Raw genomic sequence first — 17,873 nt, forward strand, 5'->3', positions numbered from 1 at the left:
TTATGACCCTATGGACTGCAGCCCATCAGGCTCCTCTGGCCATGGGATTTCCTAGGTGAGAATACCAGAGTGGGTTGCCATTTCCTCCTCCCGGGGAACTTCCCGACCCAGGAACTGAACCTGCATCTCTTGCATCTCCTGCATTGGCAGGCAGATTCTTTACCACTGTGCCACCTGGGAAGCCTTGTTACCTTTAACTGCTAAGTAAACTCTGCTCTTGCTTCTGTCTGCCATTTTTGAAGACTTACTTAAAATCAGATTCCTTCTAATGGCAAAAGGTTATCTCAGATATGTAAATAGGTTGTATTTTAGCTGAGAAAGCATTTAAAAAATAATTTGTGATCTTTAAAACAAAACTGATGACTGCCCCTCCTAAAGGGACTATCTGGGGGGATTTGTTTTTCCATCATCACAAACCCGCCATGAAGTAGGAACCGCTGCTCAGGTAGGAACCTTGCTCTGCACACCTCAGAGGTGCAACTCCAGTGTATTTTGGGTGGAGTGAAATAACCATGATGATAATTTATGACAATCTAGCATATGCACATTGAATAATGAAACTAGAATACAGAAATTAATCCATTTCCAAAGTGATATGTTAGTGATATTTCTATTGAAAATTACCAACATTTGTTTTAAAACTGAGGTTTCTGACTGTGCACAGTTAAATAACCCTATATGGAGGGGTGGGACTAGTGCTCATGAAACCCCTTGCCTGTACGTTTCTGGTACCTTAAGATAAATATGCCAAATAGCCATAAATTGGACAAGATGGTATGTACCTTACACTAATACCGAAGATGCGATGTGGTAAAAGCACCGAGTAAGATGGCGTTTGTGGCCTGTCCACATTAGTAACAAGTCCACAATCTCAGCATATCCTTCTGGCTTCATTTCACAGCAAATAGTTGGTATACTTACCATGTGTTTCCAAGAAATGACTAAAAATTTCAGAAATGCCCTGAAAATGACTGGAACCAAATTAACTAACAGCATGGGACATCTAATGTGCTGAGGGGGAAAGAAATCAACCTTGGAAACACGTAAATCACAAATAGGGAATGTACACATACAGTTTTCTGAGTAGAGTTAGTGTTAGTTGCTCAACCATGTCTGACTCTTTGAGACCCCATGGATGGTAGCCTGCCAAACTCCTCTGTCCATGGGATTTTCCAGGCAAGGATACTGGAGTGGGTTGCCATTTCCTTCTCCAGGGAATCTTCATGACCCAGAGATCAAACCTGGGTCTCCCACATCATAGGCAAATTCTTTACCATCTGAGCCAACAGGGAAATGCCTTTCTGAGTATAGATGATCCTAAATGCTTGGATTTGAGAGGAAGATTATATTCTCAAGTAGCCTATAAATTGTTTCATTATTCTTATGGTGTAATTGACTAAATTATCTTCAAAATAGGGGAATACAACTATTTCTAATTCAGAAATCAAAGTGATTGGTTTAATAATACCATTTAAAGCAGTAATTGTGATGAATTTGAAAGAAAAAATATCTTTGTCAGCCTGAGAATTTAAAAGTCACTCTTCTAAGGGGTGGTGTTGTTCTTGTTGTTATTAAGTCGCTAAGTCCTATCCAACTCTGCGGCCCCATGGACTGTAGCCCGCCAGGTTCCTCTGTCCATGGGATTTTCCAGGCAAGAGTACTGGAGTGGGTTGCCATTTTCTACTCCAAAGGATCTTCCTGATCCGGGGATTGAAACTATGTCTCTTGTGTCTCCTGCATTGGCAGGTAGAGTCTTTTACCACGAGTGCCACAAGCGTATGTATCTTCTAATGGGCCTTTTAAATAAGTCCTGTTTCAAATTACTCACCCAGTCATGTTATTGAGCACATCATCTTGAAATTATCACTGCATATTTGCTCTTCCATGGGACCTTTTACCAGCTCATCCTTTCCCTCACAAGGACATGAAGAGTAAAGTAAGCATAAACTTCATAATCTAAATAAATTACTCCTCGTATGTGCTATGATGACTTGTGTGAGCATTTCTAAGGCCATGTGGCTTAACTTTTATATTCCTTTTTACTGAAATAGAAGTCTTGAATTTATCCCAACATTCATGTACTCAGAGCATTGTTACTCAAAGTATGTTCCATGGAACCCTAGTTCTGAAAATGTCACACGGACAAAAGCACCAATAGTCATATGAATTTTGCAAACGGGAAGTTAAGCTTTTTGTTTGCTTTGTAAGACCGAGAACTTCATGTACATTAAACTAAATGTGCGTTGTGAAGCTTCAGGTGAGGCAAAAGGGAAAATTAGAGTAAGGAGGGATTCCCAAACTTATTTGACCCCAGAGCCCTTTTTTTTTCTTTCCTGGGAAACTGTTTTCTCTGAGAAGTACTGTATATCCCCCAAAGGGAAGGTCTCAAGTACATGGTTATCTTGAGTCAATGGTACAGACAGTTTATATTTTCCGCGTCCTTCCTAGACCTTCCCAGACCCCGGCCTCTTCACCTCCATTCTCACATTTCTCCCTTTTCTATGTATGATTTCATGGACTGCCTGAGATCTTATTTTCATTCTATTATTCTAAACCAGTGCTGCTAGCACTGATACAAGAGGGTAAAACAGAAAGGCCCATTTCTAATGAACAACAAAAGAAAACCTTAGCAGCTAATTATGCAAATCTCCAGCCCAAGCTGGACCTTTCATTCAATAATGCCATTTTAATACCCAAACACTACAAAACAGGCGAAATCTAGAGTCATAACAGTCATGAAAAGGAGTGGTGAAGTAATTAAAGCAAGAAGGGAGTCATGACTCAAAGGTCATGTTAGCAGTTCCATTAAAACTTTAAAAATCCTGGCCAAGTAAATTAAGCCTCCCTGTGCTTCGGTGTAGCTATTTAAGAGGAAATAAAAAAGCAGGATTAATATTACTGAAAGCAGTATTATAAGCTGTCCACATATTTTCTACCTGAGAATAAAATGTTCCATTAAGTAAGTTTTAGAAGAGCAGGGCGGGTGTGCACTGTCATGGCAAAGCAGGAAGGGAAGGAAAAAAACACTCCAACAAGAAAAAGCATATTCCATAAGATTCCGTGAGTCCTAGCTAACTGGAACGGTTTGGTAGGAGAATGGTGGAGGTCATCTGAAAATGACCCAAATATGAATTATATATGTAGTGTTGTTGCTGTCAAACACATGAAATAACACAGATTTCACTAATCAAGTGTTGCCTGGAGGTGCCCAAACCTCTTCATCAGAATCACCTCTTTAAAGATACTATTAACAATTTACATATATGCAAGCTCCTGTCCACGGACTTCTCAAATCAGAATAGCCAGGGTGAGTCCCTAGAATCCATCATTTCAAAACTCCTAGGTGATTTCCATGTGGGCGTGCCAAGTCACTTGAGTCATGTCTGATTATCCAGGCAAAAATACTGGAGTGGATTGCCATGCCCTCCTCCAAAAGATCTTCTGGATCCAGGGATTGAACCTGTGTCTCCTATGTCTCCTGCCTTGGCAGGTGGGTTCTTTACCACTAGTACTGCCTGGGAAACCTCCCAGGTGATTTAGATGATGGTAAACAGTTGGGATTGACCAGATGAGAATAATTTGTAATTAGATTTCTTAATATTCCTATGTAAATAAGATGCTTGTAATGGATTCGAAGGGGCTTCCCAGGTGGCTCAGTGGTAAAGAATCCACCTGCCAATGCAGGATATGCAGGTTTGACCTCTAGGTGGAGAAGATCCCCTAGAGAAGGAAATAGCCACCCACTCCAGTATTCTTGCCTGGAAAATTCCATGGACAGAGGAGCCTGGAAGGCTACAGTCCATGGGGTTGCAAAACAGACACAACTTAGTGACTAAACAACAGCAACAAATGGATTCAGAAACAGTTTGTTCACTTAAATTTATCCTCTGAAATCTTATTAATAATGCTAAAGGCTTCCCTGATAGCTCAGTTGATAAAGAATCTGCCTGGAATGCAGGAGATCCCGGTTTGATTTCTGGGTGAGGAAGATCCACCGGAGAAGGGATAGGCTACCCACTCCAGTATTCTGGCCTGGAGAATTCCATGAACTGTATAGTCCATTGGGGTTGCAAAGAGTTGGACATGACTGAGCAACTTTCACTTTCAAATGTTTTACTAGTCTCAGTTGTTATGGATAATACAGGCATGCTTCTTATAAGACTTTGGCATGAGGTGTTTAATTTTATAAATTAAAGGCAAAAAAAAATTCTGTCTTTCTATGGCTATGGCATTGTGAAACCAAAAACAGATTATTGTTTAATTTTTCTTCATTAGAATCAGAGGAACATAGCTAGATTCTGTTTTATTGAAAAAAATTTTATGCTGAAGCTAATGAGAAAAGTTACAGATCTAACAAGACTACATCCAAGATTATCAGAGACAATCCCAGTTTTAGATTCTGACCCACTGTGTCATAAGATACTCACTTTGGATCATATAGACTCCCCTGATAGCTCAGCTGGTAAAGAATTCACCTGCAATGCAGGAGATCCCTCTGGATGGGGAAGATCCTCTGGAGAAGGGATAGGCTACCCACTCCAGTATTCTTGGGCTTCCCTTGTGACTCAGCTGGTAAAGAATCCATCTGTAATGTGGGAAACTTGGGTTCGACCCCTGGGTTGGGAAAATACCCTGAGGAAGGGAAAGGCTACCCACTCCAGTATTCTGGCCTGGAGTATTCCATGGACTATATAGTCCATTGGAGTTGCAAAGAGTTGGACGTGACTGAGCAACTTTCACTTTCAAATGTTTTACTAGTCTCAGTTGTTATGGATAATACAGGCATGCTTCTTATAAGACTTTGGCATGAGGTATTTAATTTTATAAATTAAAGGCAAAAAAACACATTTCTGTCTTTCTATGGCTATGGCATTGTGAAACCAAAAACAGATTATTGTTTAATTTTTCTTCATTAGAGTCAGAGGAACATAGCTAGATTCTGTTTTATTGAAAAAATTTTTATGTTGAAGCTAATGAGAAAAGTTACAGATCTAACAAGACTACATCCAAGATTATCAGAGACAATCCCAGTTTTAGATTCTGACCCATTGCATCGTAAGACACTTGCTTTGGATCATATGGACTCCCCTGATAGCTCAATTGGTAAATAATTTGCCTGCAATGCAGGAGACCCTTAGATTCCTGGGTAGGGAAGATCCACTGGAGAAGGGATAGGCTACCCACTCCAGTATTCTTGGGCTTCCCTTGTGGCTCACTTGGTAAAGAATCTGCCTGCAATGTGGTAGACCTGGGTTGGGAACATCCCCTGGAGAAGAGAAAGGCTACCCACTCCAGTACTCTGGCCCCGAGAATTCCATGAACTGTATAGTCTATGGGGTTGCAAAGAGTTGGACACAACTGAGCGACTTTCACTTGGATCATATGTCTTAAAATTTAAAGATAAGAGCAGTCATTCTATTTACAGGTTTACAAAAAAAAAAAAAAAATGTAACAGATGTAACAGTATCATTAAAAAGTCTCTAACTTAGAGGAGAACTTTAAGTAAGTTTTTTTTTTTTTAAATTAGAAAAACCTTACATAATTTTGGCATAGGTGCCAGACCACTAAAATGTCTGATACATAGTATTAACATTATTGACCATTTTACTGTATTATCAATTTCTGTCATGACATTCATTCTCTGGTTCTTGAATAACCTCAATTTTTCTTTTATTTGAAAAAGATTTGAGGAAAATTGAAATTTTTTTTAATTGAGAAAAGGGCTATATGAGTGGTAGGCCAATGGCCGTCGTGTGTGTATTTGTGTTAAATTGTTTCAGTCGTGTCCAATTCTTTGCAACTGTATGGACTGTAGCTAGCTAGGCTCCTCTCTCAATGGGATTCTCCAAGCAAGAATACTGGAGTAGGTTGCCGTATCCTTCTCCAGGGGATCTTCCCAACCCAACCAGGGATCAAACCCACATTTCTGAAGTCTCCTGCACTGGCAGGCAAGTTCTTTACCACTAGTGCCATCAGGGCACCCTCGTCTCCTTTTATTCTGGGATTTACCTCTATCCTGTTGGTCCCCATGCTATATAGCACTTCAATCTCTGTTAAGTCGTACTGATTCACATTTACTGTTGTGAGCATACATGGCCAGCGATCTGACGAGGACATTGTGGAAAAGGCCCCTTTAGAAATACCACTATGTCTGAACTGTGTAGTCTCTCTCTGAAATGTAATCTAGGCTTCTTCCCAGTACTCTGAGCCAAAGAAACCATATGGCTTCCTCACTGCCATCATCTGAGCCATTCTATTCCCAATACAGTACCTGCCTTGAAGCACTGCACTCCATTGAAATTGTGCACCTATCAGACTGATGGGTGCATTTGATGGTCAGTCCTGATTGACCACACCTGGAACTGTTCTTCTGGAACAGGAGTAGAAATAAAACCCTCGGTGGGTAGAGGAAAATCCTGTCTTTTCTATTCCTATTCTGCAATGTTGGAAATTCCTATTTTGCATAATAAAACTCAATACTACTTTGCTTTAAAAAAAAACATCTTTTGGAAACTCATTTAACCTAATGAATGACTTCTTTATCTACAGATTTCTCAAAGGATAGCTTTGTTTCCTGTTCTCTGCAAGGAGAAAATGAATGCCTTATTACATTCCTACTTACTACAGATAATGAAGGGAAAACCGTCATTCACAGCATCAATGAGAAAGGTGGGTGGCTTGCCTTCCCTTGTCAGTGATAAGAGATACTACATGGGAAAGGAGAAAACAACCAGAACGATACTCTGGGTAGCTTGCCAGGAAAGACATTTCCAAATTTTTGATTTCCCAATGACTGAAAGATACCTATTGAAAGGTTTGGTATGTTCCAATGTCTCTTATTAAGACCAAATACAAAAGAAGAGTGTTCCAATCCAAAAAGGTGGCTGATGAATTGTAGAAAGGTGGACCAATTAAATGTCAGTGAAAGGTATGGTTTTAGGAAAGACTAACAGGGAAGAGGAATACAACAGTCTAAGAGAACAAGCTTTGAATCAGGCAAACCCTGGGCTCAGATCCTGCTCCACCACTTCATTGACGATTTGGAAGATACTTGCTCTGCATGTTTCTATTTCCTCATCTGTAAAATGGGAAAAACAACAGTACTTTCTTCTAAGGGTTGAGTCAAGGATTCAGTGGAAAAAATGCATGTAAAACATTTCTAGTTAATAACTTACCCAATGGGTCGTTAAATGACAGCTGAGTCAGAAAAGGCAAGACAAAGAAGGAAGGAAGTAATCTCTAAAGGAAGTCAGAGTCTATTGCTTCTTCTGAGTTTTCCTCCGTACCAATTCATGGAGTCAGCTTCATTTTCAGTGAAGGGGAGAGAGAGAAGCTTATAGCCAGGAGAGAAGAAAATAGTGAGAAAAGCACATTTATTGAGACATTCTTAAGTTTTAGTGAGTTTCACCTGGGGAGCTTGTTAGACTGCCTGTGTCCTGAGTCAGCAGGCCAGATATGGCCCAGGACTCTGCATTTTAACACTTCTCCAGGTGACTCTATACAGCTGGCTTCTAGACCTCTTCCGGGTGACTCTAACCCTCACAGGCCTGTTTGACTGCCTGCCTGTCTGTCTGCGCACAGGTGCCTCACCTTTTCTGTCTTCAGTTAATGATGTGCCCTGAAACCTTTGCAGTAGAAATGACAGCTGCATGAACTCAGACCTCTCTGGCTCTTGTCATCAGCCTCCTCCGCTTTCCCCCAAAAGCCTGGAGCCCAACTTCTGGCCCAGAAAATAGCAGCAAGGCAGGCTAGAAGGCCGAGGTGTTTTGTTGTGTGTGCTGGTCTATCAATGGGCTGACAAAGCGTTAAGTCCTGAATGTGAACCCAACAGTACCAAACTGCCATCACTTAAGAGTGTGAAAAGCAATGACACCATTATCAAGAAGTTCAAAACACTATGAACTTACCAAGAAAACAAGATTAGAAAAGTACCACATTGCAGTGCTAAGGGTCAGGGAGAGGTAGAGGTCAGCACAATGCAAGATACAAGTGTCTGATGGTGACCTTGCCGCTCAGATGGGCAGAGCACTCCTGGAGACTTGCTCTTGAATAGCTCCCGTGAATCAGCTTCTTTGAAATGCATACATATTGTCTACGGCCATACCACCCTGAACACACCCGATCTCGTCTGAAATGCGTACATAAAGGGCACTGTAGAGGCCATTAGTTAAGGAAATTTAAGGTGATTCCTGCTGTACCAAGAAGAAATACTTTATAGTACAAACACCTGCCTCCTCGTTATCTGTTTTCTAAAGGCAAATTCTTTACCTCCACCCCTGCTCTCTGTGACCATGGTAATGGCTTTAACTAGTTCTCCTGAAGTCAAAGCCGCTCCTTATACTGTTAACTCCATTGGAAAAGCAAGTTTCAAACAAAAATGAAACTTTCCAGAATAGATTCTGTCTTTAATAGGTTTTGTATCTAGTTGATTTCTTTCTTTTCTTTTGTGAAACTTGCCTTTGGTTGCTAAATGCTTCCTCATTACTGAACTGTTGGATTTTTTTCTTTTGTCCACACAATAGGAGTGGCACATCAACATGCCATCTTTCAGAGAAGCCCTCAGCTGCCCTGATGTCTTTTTATTAAGGCTTTTTATTCCCCCTCTGCTTTTGTAGCAGGAAAAAGTGAGGGGGAAATGACCTCCCTAAGGTTTAACAGGAGTCTCCTGACAGCTTGAAGGATGCTCCTTTCCTGGTAAATGTTCCCAGATAGATCAGAGCTTCTGGGGGCCCTGGAGTCTGTTGTCCCCTCTCACAGCTTTAAGACCAGAGAGCCCCAGAGAGCTTTAAGACCAGAGAGCCCCTCTCACAGCTATAAGACCAGAGAGCCAGCTGGAGGCACCCAGAGAAAAGAGGCAAAATGAGAGAGGAGGATGTGAAGGTTAAGGAGTCCCAGGGTTCTCCAGCCAAATAGAAAAAGATAGCCAAGTGAAGAGTCACCATCAGTGTGTGTGTGAATGTAGGGAGATCTTCACTCATCTATTTTCCAGAGAAACTTTCAGCAGACAAGAGCCGCATCCATGAGAACGGCAATGAATGGCAGCTGGGGAGGCTTCCTGGCATGGATATGAGTGTGGATCTGACACCCACAGGTTTCACCTTGGAGATTCCAAGCCTTGAGGTCTTGAGGATAGAGAGGGAGAAGGGTGCCTTTGTTGTAACACTACTACTATTACTACTACTAACAATAACGGCAGCTGTCATTAATATCGAGCCCTTATTAATACCTGCCAGGTGTTATTCTATATGTTTTACATGTATTGATTTAACATTCTCAACAACCATATAAAGCAGGTATTGCTATTATGTCCATCTTTTGGGTAAGGAAATTGAGATGTTAATAATTTGCTAGGTCCTGCAGCAATTAAATCCTAGCGCTGGTTGGGATCTCTGGCAGTCTGGCCGGGCGCCCGAGCTCTTAACTACTGTGCTCTACTGCCTCCCACTGGCTGAGTGAGCATAAAATGAAATCTGAATCCCCAGATTCTGTTAGCACTCTCCCATAGAAATATGCAAACACATTGTATTGTTAAATTTTCTAGTTAACCTTTGTGTAATTTTTAACTAGAGGATAGTTGCTTTACAGTGTTGTGTTGCTTTCTGCCATACAACAACATGAATCAGCCATAATTTTATCTATATCCCCTCCCTCTTGGAGCCATCCTCCTGCCTCCCATAAAAAGTATACAATAAATTAATTTTAATAGTATGTTTTATTTAATCCATTACATCCAAAATCTTATGTCAATGTACAGTCAATATAAAATTGGTAATGAGATATTGTACTTTTTTTTCTTATCGAGTTTCCAAAATCACTGTGTATTTCACACTTAACACAAAGCCTAATTCTGAAAAATCACATTTCTAGTGACTATTGAGCTATAGCCATACGTGACTGGGCTACCAGATTGGCAGCATTAGAAATTCAGCACCTTAGAATTAGGTGCCGCACTGACCTGGACTCAACAGACAAGCTGGATGGTGCACAGTGATAGAGAAAACCTTTCCTCCTGCCTACAACATGTCTTCAGCATGAGCATCTCAAGAGATACTAAAGAGAGTATAGAACGTAGAGATTTCTTCTGTGTAATACCTGCTCTGGAGGCTGGGCCAAAATCCTTGCTTGAGAAATGTTTAATTTCCAGTGACTCTAAATTCTTAAAATGATTATCTCCACCAGGCCATGCCCGTTCCTCCTATATTTATTGCCTACCAGAGAGCCCTCCTAATTCATGTTCTAGCTGCAGGGTCTCAGCGAGCTTCATTTTGCTTCGAGCAAGAACGTTCTATGCCCCACCCCAGACATTTCATAGTCAAAGATGTAGCCAGTATATATGCTCATGGACACAGGCCTGCCACTTTCTTTTCAGGAGTGTTGCTAACCTATTAGAAGCGGCCATGGTTCATTTGCTATTCTAGAAACCGTCTTTAGATCTTCATACTGTAGTAGCTATTTCATTAACTCCTCTACTTATTTCTGCCTAATCACCTTACATGGCTTTTTGGCTAAAGAACAAAACTGTGTAAAGCCAGGCGTCATGCTGTTAGAGGGTCATTAGTCCTGCTCAAATTCAGATCAGCTATAGATCTTACCTTGAAAGCAGCATGACTCGCCCTGTGTGTATAACTCTCCTTATTAAATATCTAAAAGCAATAAGAGTTAGGATAAACTAAGCATGGTTCATTTCCTCCCGAGATACCATGAATTTGCCTCACTTCTTGCAGAGGGAGGCAGATATTTAATGATAATTTTTATGGGGGATTTTTTTCCCATGATAGCAAAGGGAGAGCTTAATTATAATGCTTCATTAAGAAATGTATCATCTCCCAGGCATATTGCAAGTATTATTAGTCATTCTGCTGTCAATGAGAGAAGGTACTGTATAATTACAAAATTGTATTAATATCATCAATAGAGTCAAAATAACATTTCCTAGAATGTTCAAGTAGAAAGGACTATACAGAACACCTGATTTCTCAAACTTCCCTGGAGATAAGAATCACTTGGGATATTTTAATAATAAAGAGTCTGTGGCTGCATCCAAACCAACTGAATCAGAATCTCAGGGGATGGGTCTAGGAATTTCAGAGGTGGGTTTAATAAGCATGAGCACCTGGGCTTAATCTTATCAGGAAGTTAAGGGAACACTGAAGCCCCACACCTTGGTTTTACAGACGAGGGCACTGGGGCTCAGAGAGATAGAGAGACTTAATGGATTTCAGACAGCTACTGTCCATCAGATAGGAATGGAACCCACCTCTCCTGAACCCAATTCAGGAATTTTCCAAGACACCAGGGCACTGCATTAGAGTGAAAATAAAACTGAAAATCATGATTATTTTCTGTCTATATATTTTAAAAGGAAGAACAAGTAGTATACTTCAAGTGGGTAGGTTGTATTTAATTTTGAGTGTAATCTCCTATACGATTCAAGAAAATCCAGGAAAAAGTGTATATGTGCGTACACATTCCGTTTCTAGTTTGTCTTATATTCAGAAAAGGTCATTTTTAGTAAACTACAGTCTTTTCACTGATCCATTAAATACTCCATGTGTATTAATTGTCACTCTTTTGAATTTTAATTCTTTTTGAGTCAGTCGTTCAAGTATATATCCATTTGCTTTGAATAATCAAGTTCTTACTTTATCTTCTGTTTTCTTTGAAGAACTAGGGCTATCCTTCAACAAGTAACTCGTTTTTTAAAATTCAGCAAAACAAAAGAGATTATTATTTTTCCTCTACTGGAGAAAAATTATGGTTTGAAAATTTAATGAGACATGTTTTCTCTACATCAGAACGTTAATTGAACAATCTCCTTAATACAATTTTCTTTGTTTCCACAGACTGTCCAAAACCTCCAAATATTCCCATGATCATGTTGGGGGTTTCGCTGGCTATTCTTCTTATTGGAGTCGTCCTGCTGTGCATTTGGAAGCTCCTGGTGTCTTTTCATGATAGGAAAGAAGTTGCCAAGTTTGAAGCAGAAAGGTCAAAGGCCAAGTGGCAAACGGTATGCGCACACCTGGGGGCTGGCTGCTCCTTGTCCTGAGGAGAAGAAGGGGTGTTGGATTTCTTCTGCACTAAGAGTTAAACTGTCACATTCTTTCTCTGCTCCTCTCACCACGTCCCCAACAGCTGGTTTCTGTTCTGCTTTGGGGACAAAGGGACCTCTGTCCATTATCTGGATCTCAGTCCTCATAGCATTCATTTGTCTCTCATTGCAATGAAGACTTCCCCTACTCTGAAGAGTCTCATGAAACTCCTTATACTGTGAGCTACTTTGGAACATCAAGGCAACACATTTTATTCTTTACCACCAGAAGGTTCCTGCAGGCCCCATTTGACAAGCATACATGCTACATCTAAACATTTCCATAAATCGGCTGTTAGAGCTAATGGAATAATGTTCAGGAGTAGTATGACAGTTCATGCCAATTTCCATGGAAATACTCATTACTCATAATAGGTTAAAAAAGTAAGACAAAAAGACTTTCAAAATACCATCCAGTTAGCTTTTCTGAATAGCATCCATTTTAAACAGCTACCTGAAAAAAAAAACAAAAAACCTCCAAACTATTGACTTTTAAATATATGTACTCAATAGATATAATTTATGTGTCTTCTCTTCACAGTGGGCAAACACAAACCAGGACTCCAATTTTCTGTGTTTCTTTTCCACAGGAGAGATAATTACATTTCTAGAGGCCCATAGAAACAATTTCATGGTTTTAATTTCATCTCTCTCTCTCTAATGGTGTGTCCAGCTATCTGATAGCAATTATCTTACATTGCTGATTCTTAAAACCATGATATGACTGGAGAAAATACAGGCAAATGCAATGCTCCTTTGGGTTCATCTCCCCAAATAATTGATGTTAACACTTTTTTCTCTAGTTCTATAATGATATCTTCCGTACCTAAAGCAAATGGAATTTTCTGTTTTAGGTACATTTATCTTAATAAGGGATGTTATATCTTATGCAGTTATTTTGAAATAAATATAATATATGGTGCAGGGCAATAGACCATGAAAATTTTTATCTACTTTATCTTCCCATTAAAAATACCTTTAGATACAACAACCAAATGCAATGTATGGATCTTGTTTAGATCTTGATTTGAGCACTCTAACTAATATATATTTTTTGACAACTGGAAAAAAGTATAGACCTGGGCATTAGACTGATAGCAAGAAATTATGGTTAATTCAGTTAGGTAGGATAATGGCATGAGGCTTTGATAGAAAATAATTAAGGTTTACAGTAAAAAGGAAGTGAAAACTGGGTTTCCCCTTAAATAATTCAGCCAAAAGAGAGAGAGGGGAATAGTTGAAGTAACTGTGGCAAAATCTTGATAACTCCTGAATCTGGGTGATGGGTCTACAGAGGTTCACGATATGACTTTCCTCTTCTTTTGTGTATGTGTGGACTTTTCCTAATTAAACAAAGTCCTTAGTAATGTAAAGTGAGGATTTGCATGAAGATACAATGTTTCTATCTCTAATGAGGTAAAAATGTAACCTGACAAGTTTGGTGACTTAGAACCCAGTACTATGAAGCCAAAGTATTGGAGCAATTACCTTCACCTGTCTCCCTGGCCATAAATGTTGCTTTTAACTCTCTGCTGCTGCTGCCAAGTCACTTCAGTCGTGTCCGACTCTGTGCGACCCCATAGACGGCAGCCTACCAGGTTCCATCATCCCTGGGATTCTCCAGGCAAGAACACTGGAGTGGGTTTTTAACTCTCACCAACTGTCAAGAAAATGGCTGGAAGGGGTCAGAAGGCAACCAGGTTAAACAATGTGATTAGTGTGTTCATGTCAATCTCAAACCCCCAATCCATCCCTTACCCACCCAGCCCATTTCCCGGGTAAACATAGGTTCATACACACTACTATTGCAAAACAGGTAACCAAAAAGGACCTACTGCGTATAGCACAGGGAACTTGATTCAGTATTCCATAATAAACTAAATTGGAAAAATTTTTGGAAAAGAAGCAAACAAGAATGTGATTAAGTTAGTACAAAATGCAATAGCAGAAGTTAGTTGAAAGACCACGAGCCCTAAGCAGTAGTCTTGAGTCTCCCATTTTTGAATGTAAGAAAATTGAGGCTCAGAAAGGATAAGAGATTTCCCAAATTGTTGCTTTATGATGGAGCTGAAATCCTAATTGCAGCCTTTTCTTCCAAGCAAGCCTTGACCCTCCTAGAAATAATAGGCAGGTGTTCTGAAAACAAGCACTCGGGCAATTATATGATGTGTATCTACTAACCAGCACTTTTTCATGTTCTCCTACAAAGGCATGAATCCTGACAAATGATTAATATCTTTAAAATAACATTTTAATTAACAGTTAATTTCCCCCAAAACATGAATTGTTTTCCCTCAGGATGTAGAACATGACTGAAATTCAAATGCTGAATTTTTGTTGTCTCTTCACCGAAAGTAGAATTAAAATATGCATTAAACAGATAAAAGCATAAATGAAAAATATTATTCCCTGTTAAATTGAGTTTCTTTGAATAACAAATGTTTGATGTTCTTGACTAGATAATAACTGGGTCATAATTATTCACTTGGATGCAAAAGAGATTTAATTCAAATTATTCAATTCAAATTTCACTAATATGTCCTATTGGAAAAAAAAAAGAATGCTGCTCAGTGCATCCATTTTGGGGTTTTTTGATTTGATTTTGTTTTTATCTAAAACCTTTTTCCTCTTGAAGAACTGAATTTGGTCTTCAAACCCAGGGGATCTCCAGGGACAACAGTGGGATCTTCCGACCCCTAGGCCCCCATTAGACTGTAAAGATGATAGAGCTCTGGATAAGAAAGAGCTTTGTTCTTGCCTCCGGAAACATTTCATTCATCAACTATAAAGAAAGGTTACCTCTTATTACACTTTTAGAAATACCACCCCCCCCATTCCATAGTCTTTATGAAAACACAAAGGGAAGATATTTAAATCCATTTTTGATTAGACATTTTTTCCTAGGATGACAAGTCATTAACTAAAGGCAAAAAACGTTCAGTCTGACATTCGTTACAGTCATGGATTGATTTTGCACTGTGCCAAGCAAATCAGGGCTACATTTGGCAGTTAGGCAGTCATTAGGGCAGCTGTGGGTCATGACAGAGAGCTTTCTTATTACCACTTTTTCAAGCTCAAAAAATGTGCCATTGCATTTGTAAAATCCACAGCCTAAATTAGCACCACCCAGAACTCCTGGGAGAGTCAGCCTAGTGACAACAGACGGTTGGAGGAAACCTGACCTTGTTTAAACAGTGCAGGAGGGCAGATCCACCCGAAATGGAGCCAGACACAAGCGTGTGTCTCAGCTGGAAATCCTAGGCAGAGAGGCTGCCGCTGGCATGGCACTAAGGGAGGCAGTGCTGGACATCACCCCACTTTCTCCTGCCAGCAGCATTTCATTTGAGCTCATTCTTCTGAGTTCTGATCACCAGCTGAGGCCAGGAAAAACTCTACTGGCCTGCATTAGATGTACTTGCTTTTACCCTAGCTTTAAGCTTCTACCTTACCTTCCTACTATGTTGGCATCTGCTTCATCCACCACCTCTGTTAGCATGCCCAGACCCTATGACTACCTTTGTAAGAACCACCTCCCCGCCTGCCAAATATTGTAAGCTTTAATAAACAAAGTTGCTTGAAAACACAGAAAGAAAACTGCACAATCAAAATGAAACATTCAACAAAATATCTGCCAAATAGCATTGTGTATCCAGTCAATTGCAACTCAAGTCACCTCCTTTGTTGTGCATATCAGCTGTGTTTAGTGTGAGATGTGGGATGCCTGACCTGATCTGGGATGGGATCCACAAAAGAGCTCCTAGTCTTACAAAGCTCTGCCCGTGGCCCTACTCACAGCTTGTTTCCTCTTACTCAGTGTCTGGTTTCCTAAGTCCCTCAATTCCTCCAGGTCAGTGCCACACCCATTACTCCCAGCCTTCACATCTCATTTTTTCCCATCTTTCCTCTTCAGTTGAGTCCCTTATTCTTCTGTACCCAACTTAAACTTCAGTTCAATTCAGTTCAGTCGCTCAGTCGTGTCCGACTCTTTGCGACCCCATGAATCGCAGCACGCCAGGCCTCCCTGTCCATCACCAACTCCCAGAGTTCACTCAGACTCATGTCCCTCGAGTTGGTGATGCCATCCAGCCATCTCATCCTCTGTCATCCCCTTCTCCTCCTGCCCCCAATCCCTCCCAGCATCAGAGTCTTTTCCAATGAGTCAACTCTTCGCATGAGGTGGCCAAAGTACTGGAGTTTCAGCTTTAGCATCAGTCCTTCCAAAGAACACCCAGGACTGATCTCCTTTAGAATGGACTGGACTTACTAGTTTGCAATTAAATTAATCTCTTAAATTTAATAGAATTCCACACATGAATTTTGTTTGTGAACAAGACTCTGCTTGCATCTAAGACATCCATCAGCCATACACCCTCCAAATCTCGAGTTCTTATTGCAGTAGGACTAAGGAGTGGAGAGTCCTCATGATTATCCAAGCTGACCTCAGGAGTAGAAGCAATATAGTGACTTGGCCTTCACTCGTCACCCACCACCAGGGAGCCTCTTCTGTATTTGCCCTCATCACTGAGATAGCATCTCTCTGCAGAGGCACATGGACAAAGGTAACATGTTGCTCAATCAGAGGTAGGCCCCTGGCTCTGGGCAACACAGAAACAAGTGCAGGTGTGACTCCTCTTCACTACGAAGATACTGCAGTGCATCCAAGGGAAACAAGAGGGAGAGGCCAGAGAATGCTTTTCAATTGTATTCAGTTCTTCTGAGAGCTGAGAGAAATGTACTGAGAAAGCAAATACAATTACTTTGTTTTGTTTTGTTTTCTCAAATCTGTGCCTATAAAATGCTACCATCTCTGCAATTCAGGGGATAAGGAGATCAAAGTATGATAATTTGGAGGGTCAGAGGTGGCACCCAGACTCCATACATACTCAAAAATGGGCTTGGAAATACTGTGCCAAATCCCAAAGCCCAGAAGTGGGGCATATCTTTAGCACCCTATCCAGGACCTTCAAAAAAGGAAATTCCAAATGCAAAGAAGTTATATGTAAGTAGGTCTGATGCTGAAGCTGAAGCTCCAATACTTTGGCCACCTGATGGGAAGAACTGACTCATTGGAAAAGACCTTGGTGCTGGGAAAGACTGAAGGCAAGAGGAGAAGGGGACGACAGAGGATAGTTGGATGGCATCAGCGACTTAATGAACATGAGTTTGAGCAAACTCTGGGAGTTGGTGATGGACAGGGAAACCTGGCGTGCTGCAGTCCATGGGGTCACAAAGAGTCAGACATGACTGAGTGACTGAATTGAACTGATGAGAAGAAGCAGCGTTTTTTGAGCACTTACTATGTGCCAGGTACCTGCTGAAGTACGGTCCTCATGGACGAGGTGGGCACTTTGGTAATCCCTCTTATGGATGAGAATGCCAAGGTTCAGAAATGCTTAAGTAAGGTTACATGGTAGAGCTGGGTTAGAACCCAGGCTCTCTGAAGCCAAAATCTGCATGCCCAACCTTGGGGAATGGGAGGGAAGGAAATGTTCCTTATCCAGACATCTCGTGCCTGCATGGAACAATGAAACTGAAGGAGAGAAATTGGAGGCTCAGGTTGAGCATTTATTCAAACACCTAGAGAGCTTTGGGCTGTCTGGTCCCAGTGATGGCACCTGGGAACACATCTACAATCCAGACAGAGCAATTGAATTATCCAGGCTTTGCACACAACCATTCTACTGCCCTGGGGGCAACGCTGTTTTGCCCAATCCTCCTGGGGACCAGTACTCTGTCATAAGCCTGGCATCCCACATACCCATCTCTTGTGACTCTCTCCTTT

At 40.8% G+C, this 17,873-nt stretch overlaps 1 protein-coding gene across 5 annotated transcripts in view; it reads left to right on the forward strand.

Moving 5' to 3' along the window:
* ITGB6 (integrin subunit beta 6) overlaps positions 1 to 17,873 on the forward strand; it is a 151,222-nt gene that overhangs the window by 130,133 nt on the left and 3,216 nt on the right. For all 5 annotated transcript variants that reach the window (NM_001428260.1, XM_005202407.5, XM_059891784.1 and 2 more), the window contains 2 exons: positions 6,550 to 6,669; positions 11,844 to 12,010. In NM_001428260.1, coding sequence (NP_001415189.1) covers positions 6,550 to 6,669; positions 11,844 to 12,010 — 287 coding nt within the window. The remainder of the gene's footprint in view (positions 1 to 6,549; positions 6,670 to 11,843; positions 12,011 to 17,873) is intronic.

This window comes from Bos taurus, chromosome 2 (assembly GCF_002263795.3).
Source record: "Bos taurus isolate L1 Dominette 01449 registration number 42190680 breed Hereford chromosome 2, ARS-UCD2.0, whole genome shotgun sequence".
In the NCBI taxonomy this organism is placed as follows: Eukaryota; Metazoa; Chordata; class Mammalia; order Artiodactyla; family Bovidae; genus Bos; species Bos taurus.